Genomic DNA, 20,977 nt, shown 5'->3' with positions numbered 1-20,977 from the left:
AGACCTATTGGCTATGCCAATGCTTGTTTATTGAGGAGGCCCTTCCACTTCACAAACGGCTGCATCTATTACGAGACGGTACAAAGCACACTCTCTTACTTTTGCCTTCAGACAACTTGATAAACGTTATAATTCTTAACTATAAAGCTTGCAGTACAGTAATACAAATTTAAACTTACTATAGTGTGCTGCTTTCTTTTTCTGCTCTGAGCTATTACGAACACCACCAGATTTCGGCTCTTCAACTGAAGTTAAAACAGGCTTCTGTTTATATTCAGCCCTTGGTTACAATTAGAAAATGACTATTAGAATAATAAAACAGTTGGTATTTTTAGGTTTCAAACACTCATTGGAATTGGAAAAAAACGATTTAAAATTGTTACAAAAGATAATTTAGACATGTTTTAATTCAATTTTAAGATTGCAGTAAAATCATCTGCAGCACCCTATACACATTAAGGAGACTAATCAAACCACGTAGTAATGCCTGTTGAATAGTAATGGTTAATCTATAAAAGAGAAGCCATCTAAAACTCTATAGGCATTTCCCTAATGCACAGCAGGAATCGGCTGAAAGTTACTTGATGCACAAGTTACTTACCTTTTGGTAACGAAATATCTGTAAGAAACAGTAGTTAGTATTAGATTCCTTACCTTAGAATATCCCCAGGTGTCAGACTGGATCCGGAAACTTTTGGGTAGCAGTACCCTTGCGCGTCGGTAGGCGTCGTCTGCGGCTCTGCGTCCATCGTCAGGGTCGTTGGCGCCGGGATGACGTCGCCGGAGTACTTAGACACCGCCCTCACGCGCTGATGTCAGTTCTTATACACAGCTTTTCCGCGCCAGAAACGCAGAGCCATGATAAAAACCAGCACTAGTGGCATGAAACTAGGGCCCTGAAAGGGGATGACCTTAACCCTAGATATCGGTTCGCAGAACGGGGAGGATGGGTGGGGCGGTAAGGAATCTAATACTAACTACTGTTTCTTACAGATATATCGTTACCGAAGGTAAGTAACTTGTGCATCTGAAAGAAACAGGTTACTATTAGATTCCTTACCTTAGAATATCCCCAGGTGTCAGACTGGATCCGGAAACTTTTGGGTAGCAGTACCCTTGCGCGTCGGTAGGCGTCGTCTGCGGCTCTGCGTCCATCGTCAGGGTCGTTGGCGCCGGGATGACGTCGCCGGAGTACTTAGACACCGCCCTCACGCGCTGATGTCAGTTCTTATACACAGCTTTTCCGCGCCAGAAACGCAGAGCCATGATAAAAACCAGCACTAGTGGCATGAAACTAGGGCCCTGAAAGGGGATGACCTTAACCCTAGATATCGGTTCGCAGAACGGGGAGGATGGGTGGGGCGGTAAGGAATCTAATACTAACTACTGTTTCTTACAGATATATTGTTACCGAAGGTAAGTAACTTGTGCATCTGAAAGAAACAGGTTACTATTAGATTCCTTACCTTAGAATAGATACCCCTGCAAACCAACCCCGGAGGTGGGTATGCGAACCAATGATCACACCAGAAAGTCCTGGAGAATGGAACGGCCAAAGAAGCCATCTCTCCGGACTTGGCTGTCCAGGCAGTAGTGTCTTGGGAACGTGTGCAGCGAGGCCCACGTAGCTGCCTGACAGATGTCCTGCAAGGGGACTCCCCGACTCAGGGCAGTAGTAGCCGCTGTGGCCCGAGTGGAATGGGCCCTCAGCCCAACAGGAGGCTCCTTTTTAGCCAAAGAATAGCACACCTTGATGCACAAGACGACCCAACGAGAGATGGTTCGCTTGTGCACCGCCCGACCTTTCTTAGCGCCCACGTACCCAACAAAAAGTTGGTCATCCACCCGGAACTGGCTTGTGCGATCCAAATAGAATGAGAGCGCACGTTTTGGGTCCAGACGATGGAGCCTCTCTTCCTCTTTCGAGGGATGCGGAGGCGGAAAGAAGGTGGGCAAGGTGATGGACTCCCCGATGTGGAAGGCTGTGACTACCTCAGGCAGGAAAGAGGGTCGCGTCCGCAACACAACTTTGTCCGGATGGACAGAAAGGAAAGGAGGTTTAGAGGAAAGAGCCTGGAGCTCACTCACTCTCCTGGCAGAGGTGATGACAACCACGAATGCAGTCTTGAGAGTAAGGAGACGAAGAGGACAGTTATGAAGTGGCTCGAAAGGAGCACTCATCAGATAGGTCAGAACAAGGTTCAAGTCCCACTGAGGCATCACGAAAGGAACAGGAGGAAACATATGAGTGATGCCCTTCAAACACCTATTTACAACTGGGGACTTGAACATAGAGGGCTGATCAGGGAGCCCAAAAAAGGCGGAAATGGCAGAGAGATAGCCCTTTAGAGTGCCCAGAGCAGAGCCCTGCTGGGCAAGAGAAAGAAGAAAGAGGGGAACCTCTGAAAGAGGGGCAGAAAGGGGATCCACAGCCTTTGCTGTGCACCATGCCACAAATTTGTTCCACCTGCAGGCGTACACCGATTTTGTGGAGGGACGCCTGGCTGCCAGAATCACATTACAGACTTCAGGAGGCAAGTCAAATGGCCTCAACTGCCGCCGCCCAATCTCCACCCATGTAAGTGGAGACTGGACAGGTTACGGTGGAGGACCGTCCCCTGCTGCTCGACAGAATGTCCTCCTGAAGAGGCAGACGAATCGGGGGATCGACAGACATGCTGAGTAGCTCGGGATACCAGTATCTTTGTGCCCAGTCCAGTGCCACAAGGATGACTTGGGCCCGGTCGCGCCTGATCTTCTTCAGCACTCTGGGCAGAAGTGGTATAGGCGGAAAGGCGTACAATAGATCGCAGCTCCACTCGCGACGAAAAGCGTCTCCGAGCGAGTGCCGACTTGGAAATTCCAACACGCAGAACTGATGACATTGCGCGTTCTCTTCTGTGGTGAATAGATCTAACCAAGGCTCTCCCCACTGCTGAAAGAGGCCTTGCGCCACGTCCGAGTTCAGACGCCATTCGTGATCTATCATGCACCAACGGCTGAGTCCGTCCGCCCTGGCATTCAGGGAACCTGCCAGGTGTTGAACCACCAGAGTCACGCCCTGATGTTCCAGCCACTGCCAGAGGCCCAGAGCCTCCTGGCATAGGGTCCACGACCCCACCCCGCCCTGTTTGTTGCAGTGCCACATTGCGGTGGTGTTGTTCGTGAACACCTGCACTACACTCCCCCGGACAGAGGGGAGGAATGCCTTCAGTGCAAGCCGGATCGCCCACAGCTCCAGAAGGTTGATGTGGAGCCGGGACTCCGCCGGAGACCAGAGGCCTCTGATCTCTGCCTCTCCCATGTGGCCCCCCCAGCCCTGGAGGGACGCGTCCGTCACAACTACGTGCTCCGGTTGGGGTAGGGAGAGGGATCTGCCGCTGACCCAATCGCGGTCCGTGAGTCACCATTGCAACTGTCTTGCAGTGCCCTCCGAGATCAAGACATGGTTGGACAAGTTGCCCTGATGCTGGGCCCACTGAAACTTCAGGTCCCACTGAAGAGCCCGCATCCGCCACCTGGCGTGATGCACCAGAAGGATGCAGGAGGCCATCAGCCCCAGAAGCCGCAGCGTGAACACCCGTGGGGCGCTGGTAAGGCCGAAGGGGAGCACGGTAAACTGAAAATGCTTGTGGCCTACCGTGAACCACAGGTAGCGCTGGTGGGCCGGCAGGATGGGAATGTGGAAATAGGCATCCTGCAAGTCCAACGCTACCATCCAGTCTCCTGGGTCTAGGGCAGCTAAGACCTGAGCCAAAGTCAGCATCTTGAACTTCTCCTTCCGGAGGAAGCCATTGATGTTCCGCAAGATAGGGCGTAGGCCCCCTTTGCTCTTCTTGGGAACCAGAAAGTAGTGGGAATAACAACCACACCCTACTTCTGGCCCATGAATGCGCTTGATGGCCCCCTTGGCCAAGAGGGCCGTAACTTCCTCTCACAGAAGATCCAAGTGATCCCCCGACAAGCGGTGGTACTGCGGTGGCATGGCTGGAGGGGTCGCCTCAAAGGGGAGGGAGTAGCCCCTTCAGACGATTTGCAGCACCCACCTGTCCGAAGTGATGGTGCGCCAGTGAAGGAGGCGATGGCGAACCCTGCCCCCCACTGGCGTCGTGTGGGCCTGAAAGCTCGAACTAGGAGGGCTTTGAGGCGGATGCTGCGGGGGTGGATGTGTACTGGCCTTGCCTTTGTCCCCAGGCACCGCCACAGCGGTTACCACGTCCGCCACCGCGTTGGATGTTAGTCTGTGGCCCCTGACTGGCAGGACATGTGGGGAGCCCCTTCCTTGGCCACGAAAGGAGCGAAAGGCAGCAGGCTGCTGGCGCGGGCCGACAGGCCCAAGGACTTGGCCGTAGCCCTGGAGTCCCTAAAGCGCTCAAGCGCACTGTCTGCCTTGTGGCCAAAGAGGCGACGGCCATCAAACGGCATGTCCATAAGGGTGTTTTGGACATCAGAGGAAAAGTTGGCGGACCTCAGCCAGGCATGGCGACGAATCGCCACCGTCGTTGCCATCGCTCTGCCTATCGAGTCCGTTGTATCCAGCCCACATCGGATGGAGTACCATGCCGCATCTCGAACCTCCGCAAGGTCTTGGGCGAGTTTAGTCCGGGCCTCCTCCGGACATTGTGGCAGCGCGACCGTGTACCACAGAGAGTGGGTATAATGGCCCAAGAGGCACGTGGTGTTAACTGACCGCAACCCCAAACTCAGTGAGGAGAACATCTTCTTTCCATACTGTTCGTACCTCTTGGATTCCCAATCGGGGGGAGCCGTCGGGAATGCGGTCTGGGAGTTAGAGGCTCTCGGGGTCGGGTGGGTGGAAAGGAAGCAAGGGCCGCCCGGCTCGGTGGCGTCTGGCCACGTTCCTATCTACAGGGGGACTTGTAGCGGGCCTGGACCAGGTGCCCAAAAGAACGTCAGACAAGGCCTCATTAAACGGCAACAGAGGCTCCGAAGAGCTTGCTTGCGGTTTAAGGACCTCCGTGAGGAGGTTAGTCCTCACGGCCGCGACAGGGAGTTCAAGGGATAAGGCCTTAGCCGCCTGCGTCAACACCACACTATAAGTAGCCCCCTCCTCCGAAGCCACGGCGGGAGGGGAGACAGAACCAGTGTCTGGCGAAGTGTCCAAACCACTGGCATCCCCTAGGTCACCTGCCCAGTCCTGATAAGGCTGGCACTCACGTGCCAGAGGGTCCTCAGACCCCTCCTAATCCGACTCACCACCCATCTCCTGGTACCTAGGGTCAAATGATGGGGCTGGGTCATAGAAGTAGAAGTCTCCCATCGGCGTCGAGAGCGGCGTCGAGTGGCGCCGCTCCAGCGCCAGACCCTGATCGAGGGGAGGACCGGGGATGACGTCATTCTGGGACGGCGCCGGGGCGACACCCTGGGGGCCGGCGAGGTCGTAAGGTCGACCGGCGATGACCCGTATCCAGAACCGGATCCGGTGGGGCCCTGCAGCGTTGGGACCGAAGTCACCGAAAGGTGCCGGGGCCAAAGCACCCGACGGTGCCGGGGCCGAAGCACCCGGCCCGCTTGGCCTGAAGGCACCGCGGAACCCGACGGAGGAGTGAGCAACCTCATGGCAATGAGGAAGGCGTCGATCTCCTCCGGCGTCGTGCTCTGCCCAGGGACCGGCGGGTATGGAGCAGGCTGCGACGGACGCTGCTCCGGCGGAGCCGCGTGGGCGGTGCCGCCCTAACCCCCGGCCACGTCCCGTGAGCGTCGGGGGGAGTTGGAAGAGCGATGTCGCTTCGTCAACTTCTTGTGCCTCTTACCTGAGGACTTGGAGCTTTAGGAGTGGTGTTGATCCTCCAAGCCGTGATGATTCCAGCCCCGCGACCGGTCCCTTGACCACATAGCGGACCGGGACCTCGAGCGGCGCGGGGCCGACGGCCGGAGCTCGAGGCGCTTGTGGGACCGCTCCCGCCTAGACTTCGACGTCAAGGCCCGGTAGTCAGGGCACGACTTGTCATCATGGTAGGGCCCCAGTCAATGAAGACACCGGCGATGGGGGTCGGTAACCGACATCAGTCGGCTCCAGTCGACGCAGGGTTTGAACCCGGGCATCCCTACCGGCACCGTCGGAGTCGTTCGACTTCGAAAAGTGATCAAAAATGATCAAAAAAGTTTAGTCAAAAAATGACTAAGGGTACCACTTATTCCGGATCGGCGCTTGCTGGCGGGAAAAAAAGAAGAACTGACGTCAGCGTGCGAGGGCGGCATCTAAGTACTCCGGCGACGTCATCCCGGCGCCAATGACGCCGACGATGGACGCAGAGCCGCAGACAACGCCTACCGACACGCAAGGGTACTGGTACGCAAAAGTTTCCGGATCCGGTCTAACGCCTTGGGAAATTCTAAGGTAAGGAAACTAATACTAACCTGTTTCTTTCAGATTTAGGTATTTATTTATTGCAGTGCCGACCATGCTGCAGGCAGGGAGGCAGACCGTTGATTAGGATATAATAAGGTAACACAATGGGCCTTTATTTTACTTTGCTGTACAGTAATTAATCATGTAATGAATATATGTACTTCATGCTGAAGAAAGGCTAAATGGCATGCCATTGAAAATCACAAAACTTAAAAAATGCGAATAAAATGAGCGAAAAAGAATATTTTACTGACTAAAGGAGCTTGATGTGATGTAAGGCTTAGACGATACCCAGTGTTGCCCCCTTTGAATTTTTGGATCCTTTCCTGGACCTTTTCATTGTGCCATGGCAGGGTCTTCTTTGTTGATCTTTTGTTCTGTTTATCCCCTTAACCTGCCGCCTATCCAAATCCCAGTGGGGAACCCCCTTCTATTTCGTTGCTCATCCGTCCGGATTTTGTTGATTTGATTATTTTGTGTACATTTTGTAAGGAAACCCTTTGTTATGGGGAACAGTCCATTGATTTAATTTGCAGACGGAAACAGGAGCACCATTGCTCCCACCGTTAATTTTTTTTTCTTTATTTGTTGCAGTTCCAGACTGTTTTGTTTGTACAGTTCCCTTTTTTTCCTTTTAAAAAAACCCCCAAAAAACAAAAAATTGTTCCAAAAATCCCCAAAAAATACAAAACAACAAAAAAGTTCTTTTAAGGAATAACTTCACTGGTCAAAAAAAGAGCTATATTTGTATGATAGTGTGTAACAGTTTTTTTTAATGAATGTGTAGTGTATAAATGAATGAAAGAAAAAATTGGTAGTGTATGTTGAATGTGAAAGTGCAGAACTTTAAGGAGGTGCTACAGCATAACTGTATAAGGTGTTTACTTGCAGTATACTGTACTACTTCCGAAGCACATGAATGTAACATAAGGTTTCCTTATGTACAGGAAGGTGTTCCTTCCTCAACATAAACAAAGCTTAAATGTCATTCTGTAACTTACATGCTTCATGCAGCACACATGTAAGTTACAAATTGGCATTTTTAAAAAGAGGTTTGTTTATGTACAGGAAGGGACACCTTCCTCTACATAAAGAAACCTTGGCATAAAGAAACCTTGGCATTTTGCCTTTTCCATGTATGCTGCACAAAGCAGCACACATGGAAAAAGCAAAAACAAGGAGAAATGAAGCATTTCTCCTCATTTCGCCACCTTAAGAACAGGTATTTCCTGTTCTTAAATTCGGCGATGCCACCTATTATCACCTCTCTTGATAATAGGTGGCAGCGTCGAAGTGAATGGGTGTTGCGGTGGAACGCCCAACGCAACACCCACTGCATGCCCCCTTTCACGATGAGTTTATCGTGAAAGGTGCCCTATTACCAAGGCTGCCTTGATAATAAGGCGATGCAAGTATCGCTGCGTTTCCGGCAGAAAAGTGCAGATAACGCAGCGATAAGGGGTTTGATAATATGCCCCATAGTGCATAGGAGATTTTTAGCAGTCCATACGCTTAGGCGTACTTCGCTACATGAGTACTTGGGTACTGACTAAATGATTACAGTTCTGCAAGGACAGTGCCTGAATGAATTTATAAATGCTTGAGTTTTAGTACAGTGCCTGATTAGCACATACTGCTGAATGGGTCAGTACAATAGTGCAACAGCAGTGACAGAGTGTTTGGTGGAAGTGCAAAGATACAGGTAGTGCATAGGGGTTTGAAGCAGTCCATGTCCTAAGGCCTACTACGCTGCATGACTATTTGGATACTGACTGAATGATTAGAGTACTGTAAGGAGAATGTCTAAGTGAATATATAAGTGCTTGAGTTTTAGCGCAGTAAATGGATTAGCACATACTGCTGAATGGGTCACTACAACAGTGCAACAGCAGTGACAGAGTGTTTGCTGAAAGTGTAAGAAAAGAGACTGTGGAATTGAAGATGTGAAACACAAGTGTGCTGATGGATACAAGAATGCATGCATAGTGTATAGGGGTTTGAAGCAGTCCATGTCCTAAGGCCTACTTCGCTACATGAGTACTTGGGTAATGACTGAATGATACAGTACTGCAAGGACAGTGCCTGACTGAATTGTGCTTGAGTTTTAGTGCAGTAAATGGATTAGAACATACTGCTGAATGGGTCACTACAACAGTGCAACAGCAGTCACAGAGTGCTTGGTGGAAGTGGAAGGTTACAGACTAGGAAATTGAAGGTATAAAAGACAAGTGAGCAGGTAGATACAAGACTACATGCATAGTGCATAGGGGTTTGAAGCAGTTCATGCCCTAAGGCCTACTTCGCTGCATGAGTACTTGAGTACTGACTGAATGATCAGAGTACTGTAAAGAGACTGTCTAAGTGAATATATAATTGGTTGAGTTTTAGTGCAATAAATGGATTAGTACATACTTGTGAATGGGTCACTACACTAGTGCAACAACAGTGACAGAGTGTTTGGCGGAAGTATAAGAATACAGACTGCGGAATTAAAGATGTGAAAGACAATTGTGCAGGTGGATAGAAGACTACATATAGTGCATAGAGGTTTGAAGCAGTCCATGTCCTAAGGTCTACTTCATTACATGAGCACTAGCTACTGACTGACTGAATGAATAGAATACTGTAAACAGAGTATCTGCGTGAATACATAAGTGTTTGAGTTTTACCATAGTGAATGGATTGGTGTGTATGATGGTCTATTTACATAAAGAAGAAAATGTATACAGACTATCTTTTTCTGTCATTGCAAATATAAAGCACAATCTTGTACTGTAACTGTCTCCAATAGGAGCACGGTAACTGTTTTAGGTTTGAGCGCACAGCAGGTAAAGGAATGTAACAATACAAAGTTCAAGTGTGGTGCTCCAGATGACACAAGTCGGTTACCACGACAAGATCAAAGTGCTATCAAGATAGCTCAAACAATGCAATTATTTTCATCAAGCACTCAGAGTCCACAAAATTCTTTTTCAAGTGAGGTAGTTTTGTTTTTAATCTTGATATGGCTGGCTCGCCAACATATCAAGATTAAAAACAAAACTTATAATAATTGCATTGTACTGTAACTGTGTTACAAAAACTGATATATTGTTGCCACATGATGATTTTAAATTTAGATTTAAATTAAAAGTAATTAATTCATTTAAATTTAAACTCTAATGATCTTAAGCTACATTTTAATTCTACATAAAAAGATACACAGCATCTCTTTATATAGTCCAGAATTTATTATTATTAAACAGTGAAATTATTCTTCAGACATCTCATATTTTAGCACAGCTTCTAAAAGGACTTCATCTGGTATTTCTTCCAGATCATTCTGCTGGTTTGCCATTTCAGAGTTTATAGTTTCCAGTAACTCTACGTCATCCAGTGCTTCCCAAAAATCAGCATCATTGCTTTCATTCTCAAATTCACAGGTGACATCTGCAGTACTGATGTCCTCTGAATAAGTCTGGCTGTCTCTTATAGATTGATTTTCTAGTTCAATTGAACTGTTGCTCATTTTTAATATTTCTTCTGTAATATTGCCCTCTTTATCAATAACACATCTGTTATATTCTAGGTCCTAGCACAAAAACATAAACACATCACTTTAACAGTTTTCTTAGTACATAATACAAAAGTAGGTTTACAAACTATTTAGGCCCAAAAAGAATTATGTAAATACAGTTGTCTGATAACATTCCAACAGTAGAGTTTTAGTAGTTCATAATCTTATAGAAGTATAATTGCTTATAAAGATATTCTGTTTTTAAGTTTTGGTAGAATTTGAAACCAGTCACTCCTTATGACTATGGAAAATGACTCAGGCTCTAATACTAAAATGCAGTTCTAAAAAATGTAGAATATGTCTATTCACCTTACCCCTTCCAAACTAGTTAATGGCTTTTACTAAAATGCAAGGAATAGTGTTGCTTGTCTAGAATAACACTGTGAATATGTGTGTATTTAGGTACCATTCTGACACTAGCTTTTTAATACTTAATGTGTTTTCACAAACATCAATCCTTAAAGACCTATCCAGTACTCAACTTTTAACAAAATTAGAAACTAGCCATTGCTTATATACATCCAAAATACTCACAGTAACACCTATAAAACGCCCCTTAAACACAAAGTATTGTGTATGATGAGGACATATTTGCATAGAAAAGACAAGCTACACACAGTAACTTAGCCTGTCCTTGTAAATATGAAAGAGGATTTGAAAACACACTCTGTGACTTATTTTATATTGAGCAATATGGTCTCTTTTATTTCTGAAAGTCCCTGGTCTCTACTAGCCAAGCATCTCTTTCTATTCAATACCATACAGGTGCGTTGCAGAGAGCTGTTCTGAAGCCATGTCCCATTTTAAACATCTCTGTAATAAAACTCTCTGGCACTTTTTGAATATATCTTCTGAGATAGTGAGTCCCCAGGGACACTCAGTATGCATAATAACTTTATCATATATCTTTTAAAGATACAAACCATCTTTGCACAGATATGTACTCCGTCCATCTCTTCTTTCTTCAGCTGTGTAGAATCACAGCACATTGACCATTGTTTATAGTCACTTATACTTACCTTAAAAATAATAAATAATTCAAAAACTATATATTATAAAATTAGCATCTTTGAAAGACAAAAAAAAATACAGTTACAATATATATTTTACAACACAGAATATTTTGTAAAACATTTAATTTGCCTTTTTTGCTGTTCTCAGAATATATTTAATTTCACTAGAAACAGTGATTTCAATTGTACTCATCGGTACACAGACAAAATATCGAGTTTTAAATTTCGATATACAATTATATCGAAGTTTGAATATCGATGGGACAAAATATAGAAGGTAAGTAATATCGACAGTCTTAATATCGATATTAGTATGATATCAGTAATATCGAAGTTTTAAATATCGATGTCAATAATATCGAAATAAATAATTTCGATGTTACTAATATCAATTTTTAAATACATTTAGTGTATATTATATTGTATTTATTATGTTTTATTATTTATTTTTAATGTAATTTAATTAAATATTGTCTTTTAGTACTGTAGCGGGTTGTGGGTTTATAGGGGAATAGGGTGGAAAGTAATTTAATTATGTTAAATTAATTATTAATTAGTAGGAATTATTAATTAATGAATTGAGAATTAATTTTTAATTAATTTTAATTAATTGATTAATTGATAAATATGTTCTGTAGCGGGTTATGGGTTTATAGGGGAATAGGGTGGGAAGTAATTTAATATTAATTAATTAATTAATATATGTTTGTAAATATTTTAATTAATAATTAATTGGTAATTATTTATATTAATCAGTTAATTAATTAATATAATTTTGTACATATTTTTAATTATTAATTAGTTGGTAAATAATTAATATTAATTAGTTAATTACATTAATTAGAGTGATTTTTTATATATAATTTTTTGTTATTCTTAATTAATTAATTGGGAAAAAATAATATTAATTATTAAATTAAATTAATTACAGCTAATGTGCTAATATATTTACTTTATTGTTATTGTTAATTAATAATTAATTGGTAATTAAATAATATTATTTAATTTTGGGTAAAGGAGTATTTTTAGGGTTCAGGGTCAGTTTTCAGTTTTTGGGTAAAGGGGTATTTTTAGGGTTCAGGGTCAGTTTTCAGTTTTTGGGTAAAGGGGTATTTTTAGGGTTCAGGGTCAGTTTTCAGTTCTTGGGTAAAGGGGTATTTTTAGGGTTCAGGGTCAGTTTTCAGTTTTTGGGTAAAGGGGTACTTTTAGGGTTCAGGGTCAGTTTTCAGTTTTTGGGTAAAGGGGTATTTTTAGGGTTCAGGGTCAGTTTTCAGTTCTTGGGTAAAGGGGTATTTTTTGGGTTCAGGGTCAGTTTTCAGTTCTTGGGTAAAGGGGTATTTTTTGGGTTCAGGGTCAGTTTTCAGTTTTTGGGTAAAGGGGTATTTTTAGGGTTCAGGGTCAGTTTTGGGTCTTTGGGGTACAGGGATATTTTTAGGGTTCAGGGTCAGTTTTGGGTTTTTGGGGTACAGGGATATTTTTAGGGTTCAGGGTCAGTTTTGGGTTTTTGGGGTACAGGCGTACAGGGTAAAAATAAAATAAATTAACATTAAATCAATTAAATGAAATAAAAAAAAAAAAATTACATTAAATTATTAAGTGTTTTATTTATTTTAAATGTATATGTATTAGTTTTAATTTTGTTTTAATATTTTTATTTAATATTTGTAAAATTATATGTATTTTATAATTATTTTTACATTATTATTAATACATTTTAAAAAACGATATTTTTAATTTCGATATTTTTGTACTATGATATTAATTTTTTGATATTTTTGTACTTACCTTTATGAAGATATGACTTCGATATTTTTGATTTCGATATTTTTGTGCCGATATTTTTGTATTTCGATATTCTGTCTGTCGATATTATGTCAGACATTCGTACTCATCACATAACACCGGGCAAAAAAAAAAAATCAATAAGATTATCTTAAAAACCCATTCAACATTGTCAATAACAATCTAAAAAATAGAAATGAAACATATGTTAAATGTTTTTTTCTAAGAGCAATTTCTTACCTACATATGAAACAACTCAAACAATGATAAAATACCAAAACATTATAATTAATTTCCATACACTGTAAATAATGTTGTTTACAAATATATGCTGATAAAATATACAACAAAAAGTTCTTAATTATTTTAAATACTTTTCCTCAAGGCCAAATAGTATGCGTGAAATTCTTTGTTTGGAAGTTGTCTAATAGTAATCCTGAAAGGCCAAATTTTGTTCCTAAAACTTTGCTTTAGGAGTATTAGGTAAGAATTTGGTAATTCTTTAGGCAAACGTTGTTTAAAAACCAATTGAGCATCATTGAAATGTGTCTAACCTTTATCACAGTTTAAATAAGCAGTATAATGTCCAGATATTGTAGAAGGACCATCATGAAAAATAATTGCTATAGCTAAAAAAGTTCTTCCTGATATTGATACTTGAGTAGCTACACCATTTTAAATTAAAGTTTCCAATTTTCTTCCATAAGCTGTACAACTTTGCATCAATAAAGTTACATACTGTCCATATCTTTGTATAAATAATCTTGATGACATTTCTGATTTACATTGGCTACACTCCATGTTTTGAGTTGCTCCTCTAAGTAGGTTGTTAAAAGACACTGATTAACAGTTTGGTAAAGTCAAATATATGAATCTTTCAGTGTCTATGTTAGTGCTACATGTAAACAAACAATTTTCACAGTCATATTGCCCTTTATAAGAAAGGCCAAACAGATTTTCAATATCTATACCTTCATCTTCCAATACAACAAGCATATACATTAAAAATTCCTGGCCATCTTGCTGAATATTCTGCGTAAATTGAGTACAACCAGAACATATGTCCAATAGATTTTGAATATCAGAAACACTTTGTTTTTTACTTTTATCACTACTACAGTTCTCATAAACAGAATCCAACAACGAATAAAATCTTTTTTCCCGATTCTCAAAAATTTACTGTTGCAAACTTTCAAGAAAAAAACAACATTAACAACTACATTAGCATAGCAGTTGACACCAGAACTATTTTCAAACTGATAACCAACAATCTCTACAACAGTGTCCTTTTTCTTTTTGCTTGCAATCACAACTTTATCTTGTTTTTTTTCTTTCTCTATACCTTCACTACAGATATTCTCATATCTCCTTTTTCGACCTACCACACGCTTTTCAAATACAGGATATTGACCTAAATTGGAAGCATATTCTCTTCTTAACCTATTATACTGTTTAACACAATTTGCATCTGTACTAATCTTTCTCCCATCAAAATCAATCAAGTACAATCCAGATAAAGTTCTGACTCGAGACAAAGGAACATATGCCATACCCTCTTTAAACACGGTACCTCCAATATTCACCAAAGCACAATCTACACTTAAACCTTGAGATTTATGAATGGTCACCACATACCCCAAAGAAACAGGAAACAGTTTTCTGGGAACATACAAATCTTTTACAAGCAAAAACCGAGCAGAAAAACGACTAAATTGTTGTACTTCTTCAATTTGATCAAATTTGATTTTCAAAAATTCAATACCATCTCTATTTGGATAATTAAAGAAATCAACAACTTTACCCATTGCTCCATTTACTAAACCTTTTTCCACATTCAAATTATGTCGTAAAATTATCTGACAGTTTCTACATGGATATAGATTCTTTTCTAAATCAACAGTTTTAGATATCGATTTCACTAAAGAACCCAATTTTCTCTTCAACTTTTCTGTCAAAATAATAGTGATTCCTTCATGCTGGATTTTTTCAATAGCTTCCAATTGTATAATTTCTTCATTTTCCAACTTTAAAATTTCTTCATTGAATATAGAACATTCACGCAGTGTTGGCATTAAGCAGATTTTACAGATTTGTTTTCTGCAATTCTCATATATATTTTCTCAGGAACGATATTTTCATTTGGAAACAAATTGGAAAGTAATCGTCTCTGTAAAGCTTGTTTGCCATGTTCAGTCACTTTTCCAATTCTTATATCTTGAAGAATAGTTCCATAATCAGCATCATTTGCCTGTTGCATATTTGTAATAAGTTCCTTATATTCAAAATATGACCAAATGTTAACATTTCCAATGCTACCCAAAGACTTTCTGGTATTTTCATGTGCAAGTGTTTTAAATACTGGTTGTCCTTTTACAGGAGTAAGTGGTAGTAGATCTCCAAAAACTATGACGTGTTTTCCTCCAAATAACACGTTGTACTCTGTTTTAAGAATTTGCTGCATTCTTAAATGGACAAAGGCAAGCATTAAGTTTGATACCATGCTTACCTCATCAATAATGAGAAGTTTCATTTTCTTCAAGACTCTTGAAACTTCACAACACGCTTTTCCAGATAGCTTGTGGTATTCCAATTTGTTTTCATGCTCTACTGGTAGCATTAGTAAATGATGTAAAGTAATTCCTTTAATATTGTGTGCTGCCAACCTCAGTTGGAGCAGTGACAACACAAGACAAATGCGACTCAGTTCTTTTCTGTAGATAAGTTGTAATTAATTTAATTAAAAAACGTTTTCCTGTTCCAGCTTGTCCACCCACGTACATTCGGATAGGTCGAAATGACGTGCATGAGCACTCTTTCTTTTCATGAAGTAATCCATGTTCAATCTGTTCTCTCACTTGCTCATATATTTGTTTTTGCTCAACATTTAGTTGTTCTTCCAAGTTTTCTAAGTTTGTTACATCTTCTTGAGCTTGATACATTGCTGTTCCACCTCATCCATGGCAATTGCTGCTTCATTTTGAACAATTCGTTCTCCTAGTGGATCCTGACTCAACAGAGCAGAAGTTTGACTGTCTTGAAAACTGTCTCTAGCAATCTCAGCTGCAATTGTAGCTTCTTGCTTAATTTCGTCGTTCAACATTTTCACATAATTAGCAAAAACAGGACATTCTATAGTATCTTTAGTAGTGTTAAACGAATCTTCGTAGCTCTGAAAATCTCCAAGTAATTCCAATTCTGAACATTATGCCATTCTAGACAGAGACCAGCCACACGTGAACCAGTCTTGTTCTTGCTCCAATAGGCACAATTTATACCAAACTGTCTGGTAAAAGTCCTCTCCACAAGGGAACACCAGCAAATCCAGACTGGTTTCAGCCTACTTAGGCCTTTTCAGTGAGTTATAGCTGGGAGGTCACCACTAATTCTACACCTTTATCAATGGAAGGAACACCAGCAATAGGGTGATGGGTGGAAAGAACTCCAAGGCTAGAATTAATTTGTTCAACATTGATGAGTATGGTGATGATGAGGGCAATAACTGGAAGACATACATTGATTAATTTCTTATATGCAAATATCTGTAAGAGGCAATGTTATTTTTAAGGATGACAGAACCTTGGTGACTTTGGACTCTTGATCAGGAGTAGAGTCTATGAGGGCCTCGGAAAGTGTATTCAGTGGACTGTGACCATGGGAAGAAGAGCTATATTGTCTCTTATGTTGGTGATTTTATTGAAAAGGGAGGACATTCGTTTGTGGAATAAATCAAGAGAAGGCTTATCAGTGGATTGCTGCTTTGGGCTACAATGCCCAATACATCTGAGTGACGTGCAGCAATAAAGGTTAGGGCATTGTCCTGCCATAATGCATTTCTTCTTTCTCTATTGAAATCTGAGTAACAACACTGGGATATCGAAAAAAGGAACTGAGGACATGGGGTACTGCCATTGATATTCTGTAGGAAGCTGGCTCTGTATATACTATGCCAAAGTAAGGTATAGTGTGCACAGAGTCTAGGGGATCTCTAGAGGTATAGCTGAGGCTAAATTATATAATACTAACAGCTCTCTTTCTGGTAGTGTGGTCAAGCAGTTAGGCTTATCAGGAGGGTGTGTTAAGTATTTATTGTATTCACTCAATCAAAGACTGATTACACACACTCAGAGAATGAATACAGACGAAACAGGTAAGTATAAAAAAGTTATACTTATGTTTTATTTCTAGAACCTAGCAGGATTTAGTATAGGTAGATAAAATATAATTTCAATAGTAAAACTTTACAAGGTAATGCAATTGAGAATAGATTTGGAATAGATTTGGAATAGTTACAGGTTTGTATATGCTCTGAAAACATTTTAAATGACATAAAAAGGACTTTTGATTACTTTTGCCCGTCTTTTGGATTACATCGACAACTCAGGGTGATATGCCTAGATATCACACCATGGATCACACAACACAAAGGTAAGTAAGACTTTTTAATGTTTAAGGTACAGTTACTTTTCTTTCATACAAAGCACAACTCAACACATTTCTTGGAACAGAAAATTCATAACATTGGTTCCTGAGAGAAAAAGAGAGTAAATGGTTTACCTGTAAGTAAACGACTTACAAGTATGACTTTTGGGGGTTAGGACCAAGGTTCCCCAAGGTCCAGGTAGGCACTCAAATTGCACCACCAGTGCAACCGGGGCAGCTGGGTGCAGAGTGCAGGGGCCCAATGTTGGCCAATGGGGCTTAGGGGGCCTTCGGACAGGGACTGCTTTTGATCAAGACACTCTGCTGTGGGAGCAAAGCTCCTGAGGTTGGGATCAGCACTGCAGGGGCCAGCAATCAGCACAGGAGCTGTACCATCAGGGGTACGAAGGGGGATGGTTGCAGTGTCCCAAAGAGACATCAGGCGCCCCGTGGGTTTCAATGGAAATATTTGGTTTAGTAAAAATACTGCAGGGAGGCTTCTTGGAGGTGACCACCGACGGGAGAGGTAAGTTGGGTTCTTGGGGGATGCCTGGACATCGTCAGTTGGGTCACCCAAGGCCGTGGGGTGTGGGGTGCAAGTGTGTCTTATTGCATCTGGTCTTTTTACCAGCTCCAGTCACGGTTGGGCGACCCTTCAAGTTGTGACTGCAGGTGTCAGCTTGAGGGAGGTCGTGGATTACCAGATTTCAGGTCAGGATAACTGGGGAGACCTCCTTGTGGTGTTGAGCCACTCTAATATGGGCCATGGGCATCAGGTGCAGAGTGCAGCACCGCAGAGCCACCAGGATCCGGGTTCTGTGTTGGAAATCTTTGCTGAGCAAATTCGGTGCTCATTAGAGACAGGGTCTACTCTTCACTTTTTTCTCCACCAGAATACACAGCCTGCAATGGCAGTGTGTGGGTGCTTAAGATGAAGGGCCTCTAAGGGTGGCACAACAGGCGCTGCAGCCTTTAGAGGCCTTCCCTAGTCACAGTGCCCTTGGTACCCATGGTACATTTTACAAGGGGCTTACCTGTGGCCAGAGATGTGCCAATTGTGGGTACAAAGGTACCGTTTTGGGAAAGAACACAGGCCCTGGGAACCTGCTTGACAGGGACCCGGGGTACATCAAGTCAAGTTGCATCAGATGTCAGCCAAGAAGTGGGGGTAACCATGCAAAAAAGGGGCACTTTCCTACATATACTTACTGTTACCACTGCAACACCTCAAACTACTGCAAGGCACAGGGACATGCAAAATGTATGTGGGATAAAAAGAAATCTGAAAGCGGGAATAACATCCATAAGAATAAAAATTTCGCAAGTTAGCTAATCTCAAACAGATTTGCAATTACAAAAGTAGTTTTCCCTTTTTCCAACTGTGTGATGTAAGTAGCAATAAGTTGGCATTGTGATTTTAAATTCTCTGAAAGTAACACAACAATCTCAAACATGTTACCTAGTTCCAGTTCACAGTGCAAATCAGCCCTTTTCCACTCTCCTCACTTTTCGATTTGCTATTTTTACTTGATCTAACATTCCTGTTCTTGCTATTGCCTTATACTTGTCAGACCTGTAAACATGCTCTCCTGCATTCTCTATGAGGGACTGCTACACAATAATAAAAACATATAAAAAAAATGTATGATGTATTATTATTGAAATGTTTTTTAACCATGTTATAGCTATAAACACAATTAGGATTATGCCTTGCGTATCACAAAAATGGCAGAAAATCATATTTAGATTAGTTAGGATTTTCTCCCTTTGCCTCTTTTGTCTCAGGCAATCTAAACATTGGTTTGAAGCTGCTGGGATGTTTATTAAACATACCAGTAAGAAAATTCTAAATTATGCAGTAAAGATTTACCACTTTCCTTCCTTGCTTCTATATTCTTCTTGACCTCTCTACCACTAAGCACTGATGCTCACTCTCGAAACATGCTCTCTGATACAGTCCTGCAGTGCTTCACCTCCTACTTCTCCCTTGCTCACTTTGCCACTGGATTCATGCTAGCCTGGCTGATGAGGGGTGTTTGTGGTAAATGCTTCTATGTATTTTCCCTCTCTACCACTTTATGAGAATGTCCTGTGACATCATGGAATGTTAGTGTGCCTCTCTGTGTAAAGATGGTCAGTTGGTCATCTGAGGCTGAGGAGCTGGTAGCTCTCTCCTGGTGGGGTTTCTCCCTGTAACTACTATCCTGTAACCTGCCACCTAACTACCTGTCAATAAAGAGGGATCTTCCACTACACCTGGACTGCGCATCCTTGTTTGTGTACCACAGTTTGGCGACGTTTTTAGACTAATCTACGCTGCAAGGAAGGAACATTCAAGCTCAACGTTAAAGGGAACCAAGGACTGTTCTACATTTAAGTAAGTTACCTCCTGAAAATCAGAGTAACGCCCAGCAAACCCCACCAGTGTCCTTTTCAACTTGGACAGTCTCCACCCTGGGTGTCTGTGTTGTGAGAGCTCTAACTGCCATCCCTCTGTCATCTGGAGTCTGACTGTTTCCAGCTGCAAGAGCCACTGTCTCAGCGGGCCTGATCACCCTGTTGTCTCTCCTGGTCCTCTTGTGTGCATTGACAGCTTACTTCTTTGTCAACCAATGTGGGCATATATTTAGAGCACTGTATGTGTTTGCTCTTATTGGGGTGCCCTGGCGCTAGCAGTACACTCTCATGCACAGCATGTTTTCTCCTGTGAGCGCCTGCCATGTCTGCTTTCACTGAGTTGCCCCTGCACTGGCAGTGCTCTCTTCTTCACAACAGCCACCATCTACCTACTTCTATAGCGGTGAGTGTTTCGCCAGAAATTGGTGTTTTTCCTGCTTTTCCCCGACTGCGACAAAATTGAGGACATTATCTTGAGTGTGTGCCGACGTTCGTCTTTGTGCAAACTTGATTTTGAGTTCTACTTTATTGGTGACTGGGGACATTTTTATTTGTTTTTGTGGGCTCACCATGTAATTACCTTCATTACAGTTGGACCGCCGCATTTTGAACAGGCCACGAGCCCTTGCACGCACGCACTCTTGATTCTCACAGCCTTACCGGTCCCGTGGTCCCGGCATCTTTTCCTCTGTGACGTCTGCTCCTTGCCACAGCCAGCTCCTATGCAACGTTGTAGAGCACGTCTCTGCTGCGAACCATCCGGCGTGGCCGTGACGACGTGCCGCCATCTTGATTGCAGCCAGTACGCAAGTCTAGGCAGTGTGACGTACCCTGTGGTGCGCTTCTGGTCATGAACAGTCTGAGCGGCAAGTTAAAGGCGAGCAATCTGTTTCAACTGAGAATGGATCAGACGAGGAATCCGCTTCAACTGAGAATGGATCACTTCTTGTGGCTCCCTTACAGAGGTTGTATCCCTCGGACTACGTGACTTAGAACACTGCAAGTATTCGGCTCTTTTCAAGCTTTCACTACATCGCACTGTGCATACGATGCTTGTCAGTTCCTGGAGCCGTCTGCGGGGACCCCGGGTGAGAGATCGCTCACCGGAGCTTATGTCACTTATTTAATTTATAGTTACTATTTCATTGTATGTTATTTAGCGGAGTCTTGTTCTCGTTGTAATTTCTTTTGAAGCTTGTCGCAGTTCAAAACTATTGGGTATATCTGTCGTTCATTTTTAATTCTATTATTGAAAAGTGGTGTTGTGAACTTATGGACAATTTTTAACTAAGAAGTCCTCGGGTGAGAAATCGCTCACGGAACTAAAAACTCATTTGCCTATGCCTTATCTTATTCGTATTTTGGTGTATGTTGAAGGTTGATGTGTGTGTTGGGCGTAATGGGTTGTTTCATTTACTTTTGGGGGTTGTAGTATGT

At 42.5% G+C, this 20,977-nt stretch overlaps 1 protein-coding gene across 1 annotated transcript in view; it reads right to left on the bottom strand.

Annotated features, from left to right (window-relative positions):
* Window positions 1-20,977, bottom strand: part of HFM1 (helicase for meiosis 1) — a 2,890,879-nt gene that overhangs the window by 297,342 nt on the left and 2,572,560 nt on the right. The window contains exon 33 of the mRNA XM_086925623.1: window positions 180-280. Coding sequence (XP_086781749.1) covers window positions 180-280 — 101 coding nt within the window. The remainder of the gene's footprint in view (window positions 1-179; window positions 281-20,977) is intronic.

The sequence above is a fragment of the Lissotriton vulgaris genome, chromosome 1_1, assembly GCF_964263255.1.
Source record: "Lissotriton vulgaris chromosome 1_1, aLisVul1.2, whole genome shotgun sequence".
NCBI classification, from domain to species: domain Eukaryota; kingdom Metazoa; phylum Chordata; class Amphibia; order Caudata; family Salamandridae; genus Lissotriton; species Lissotriton vulgaris.
Note: the sequence above shows the minus strand (reverse complement) of the source record. Positions and strands in the feature narration are given on the sequence as shown.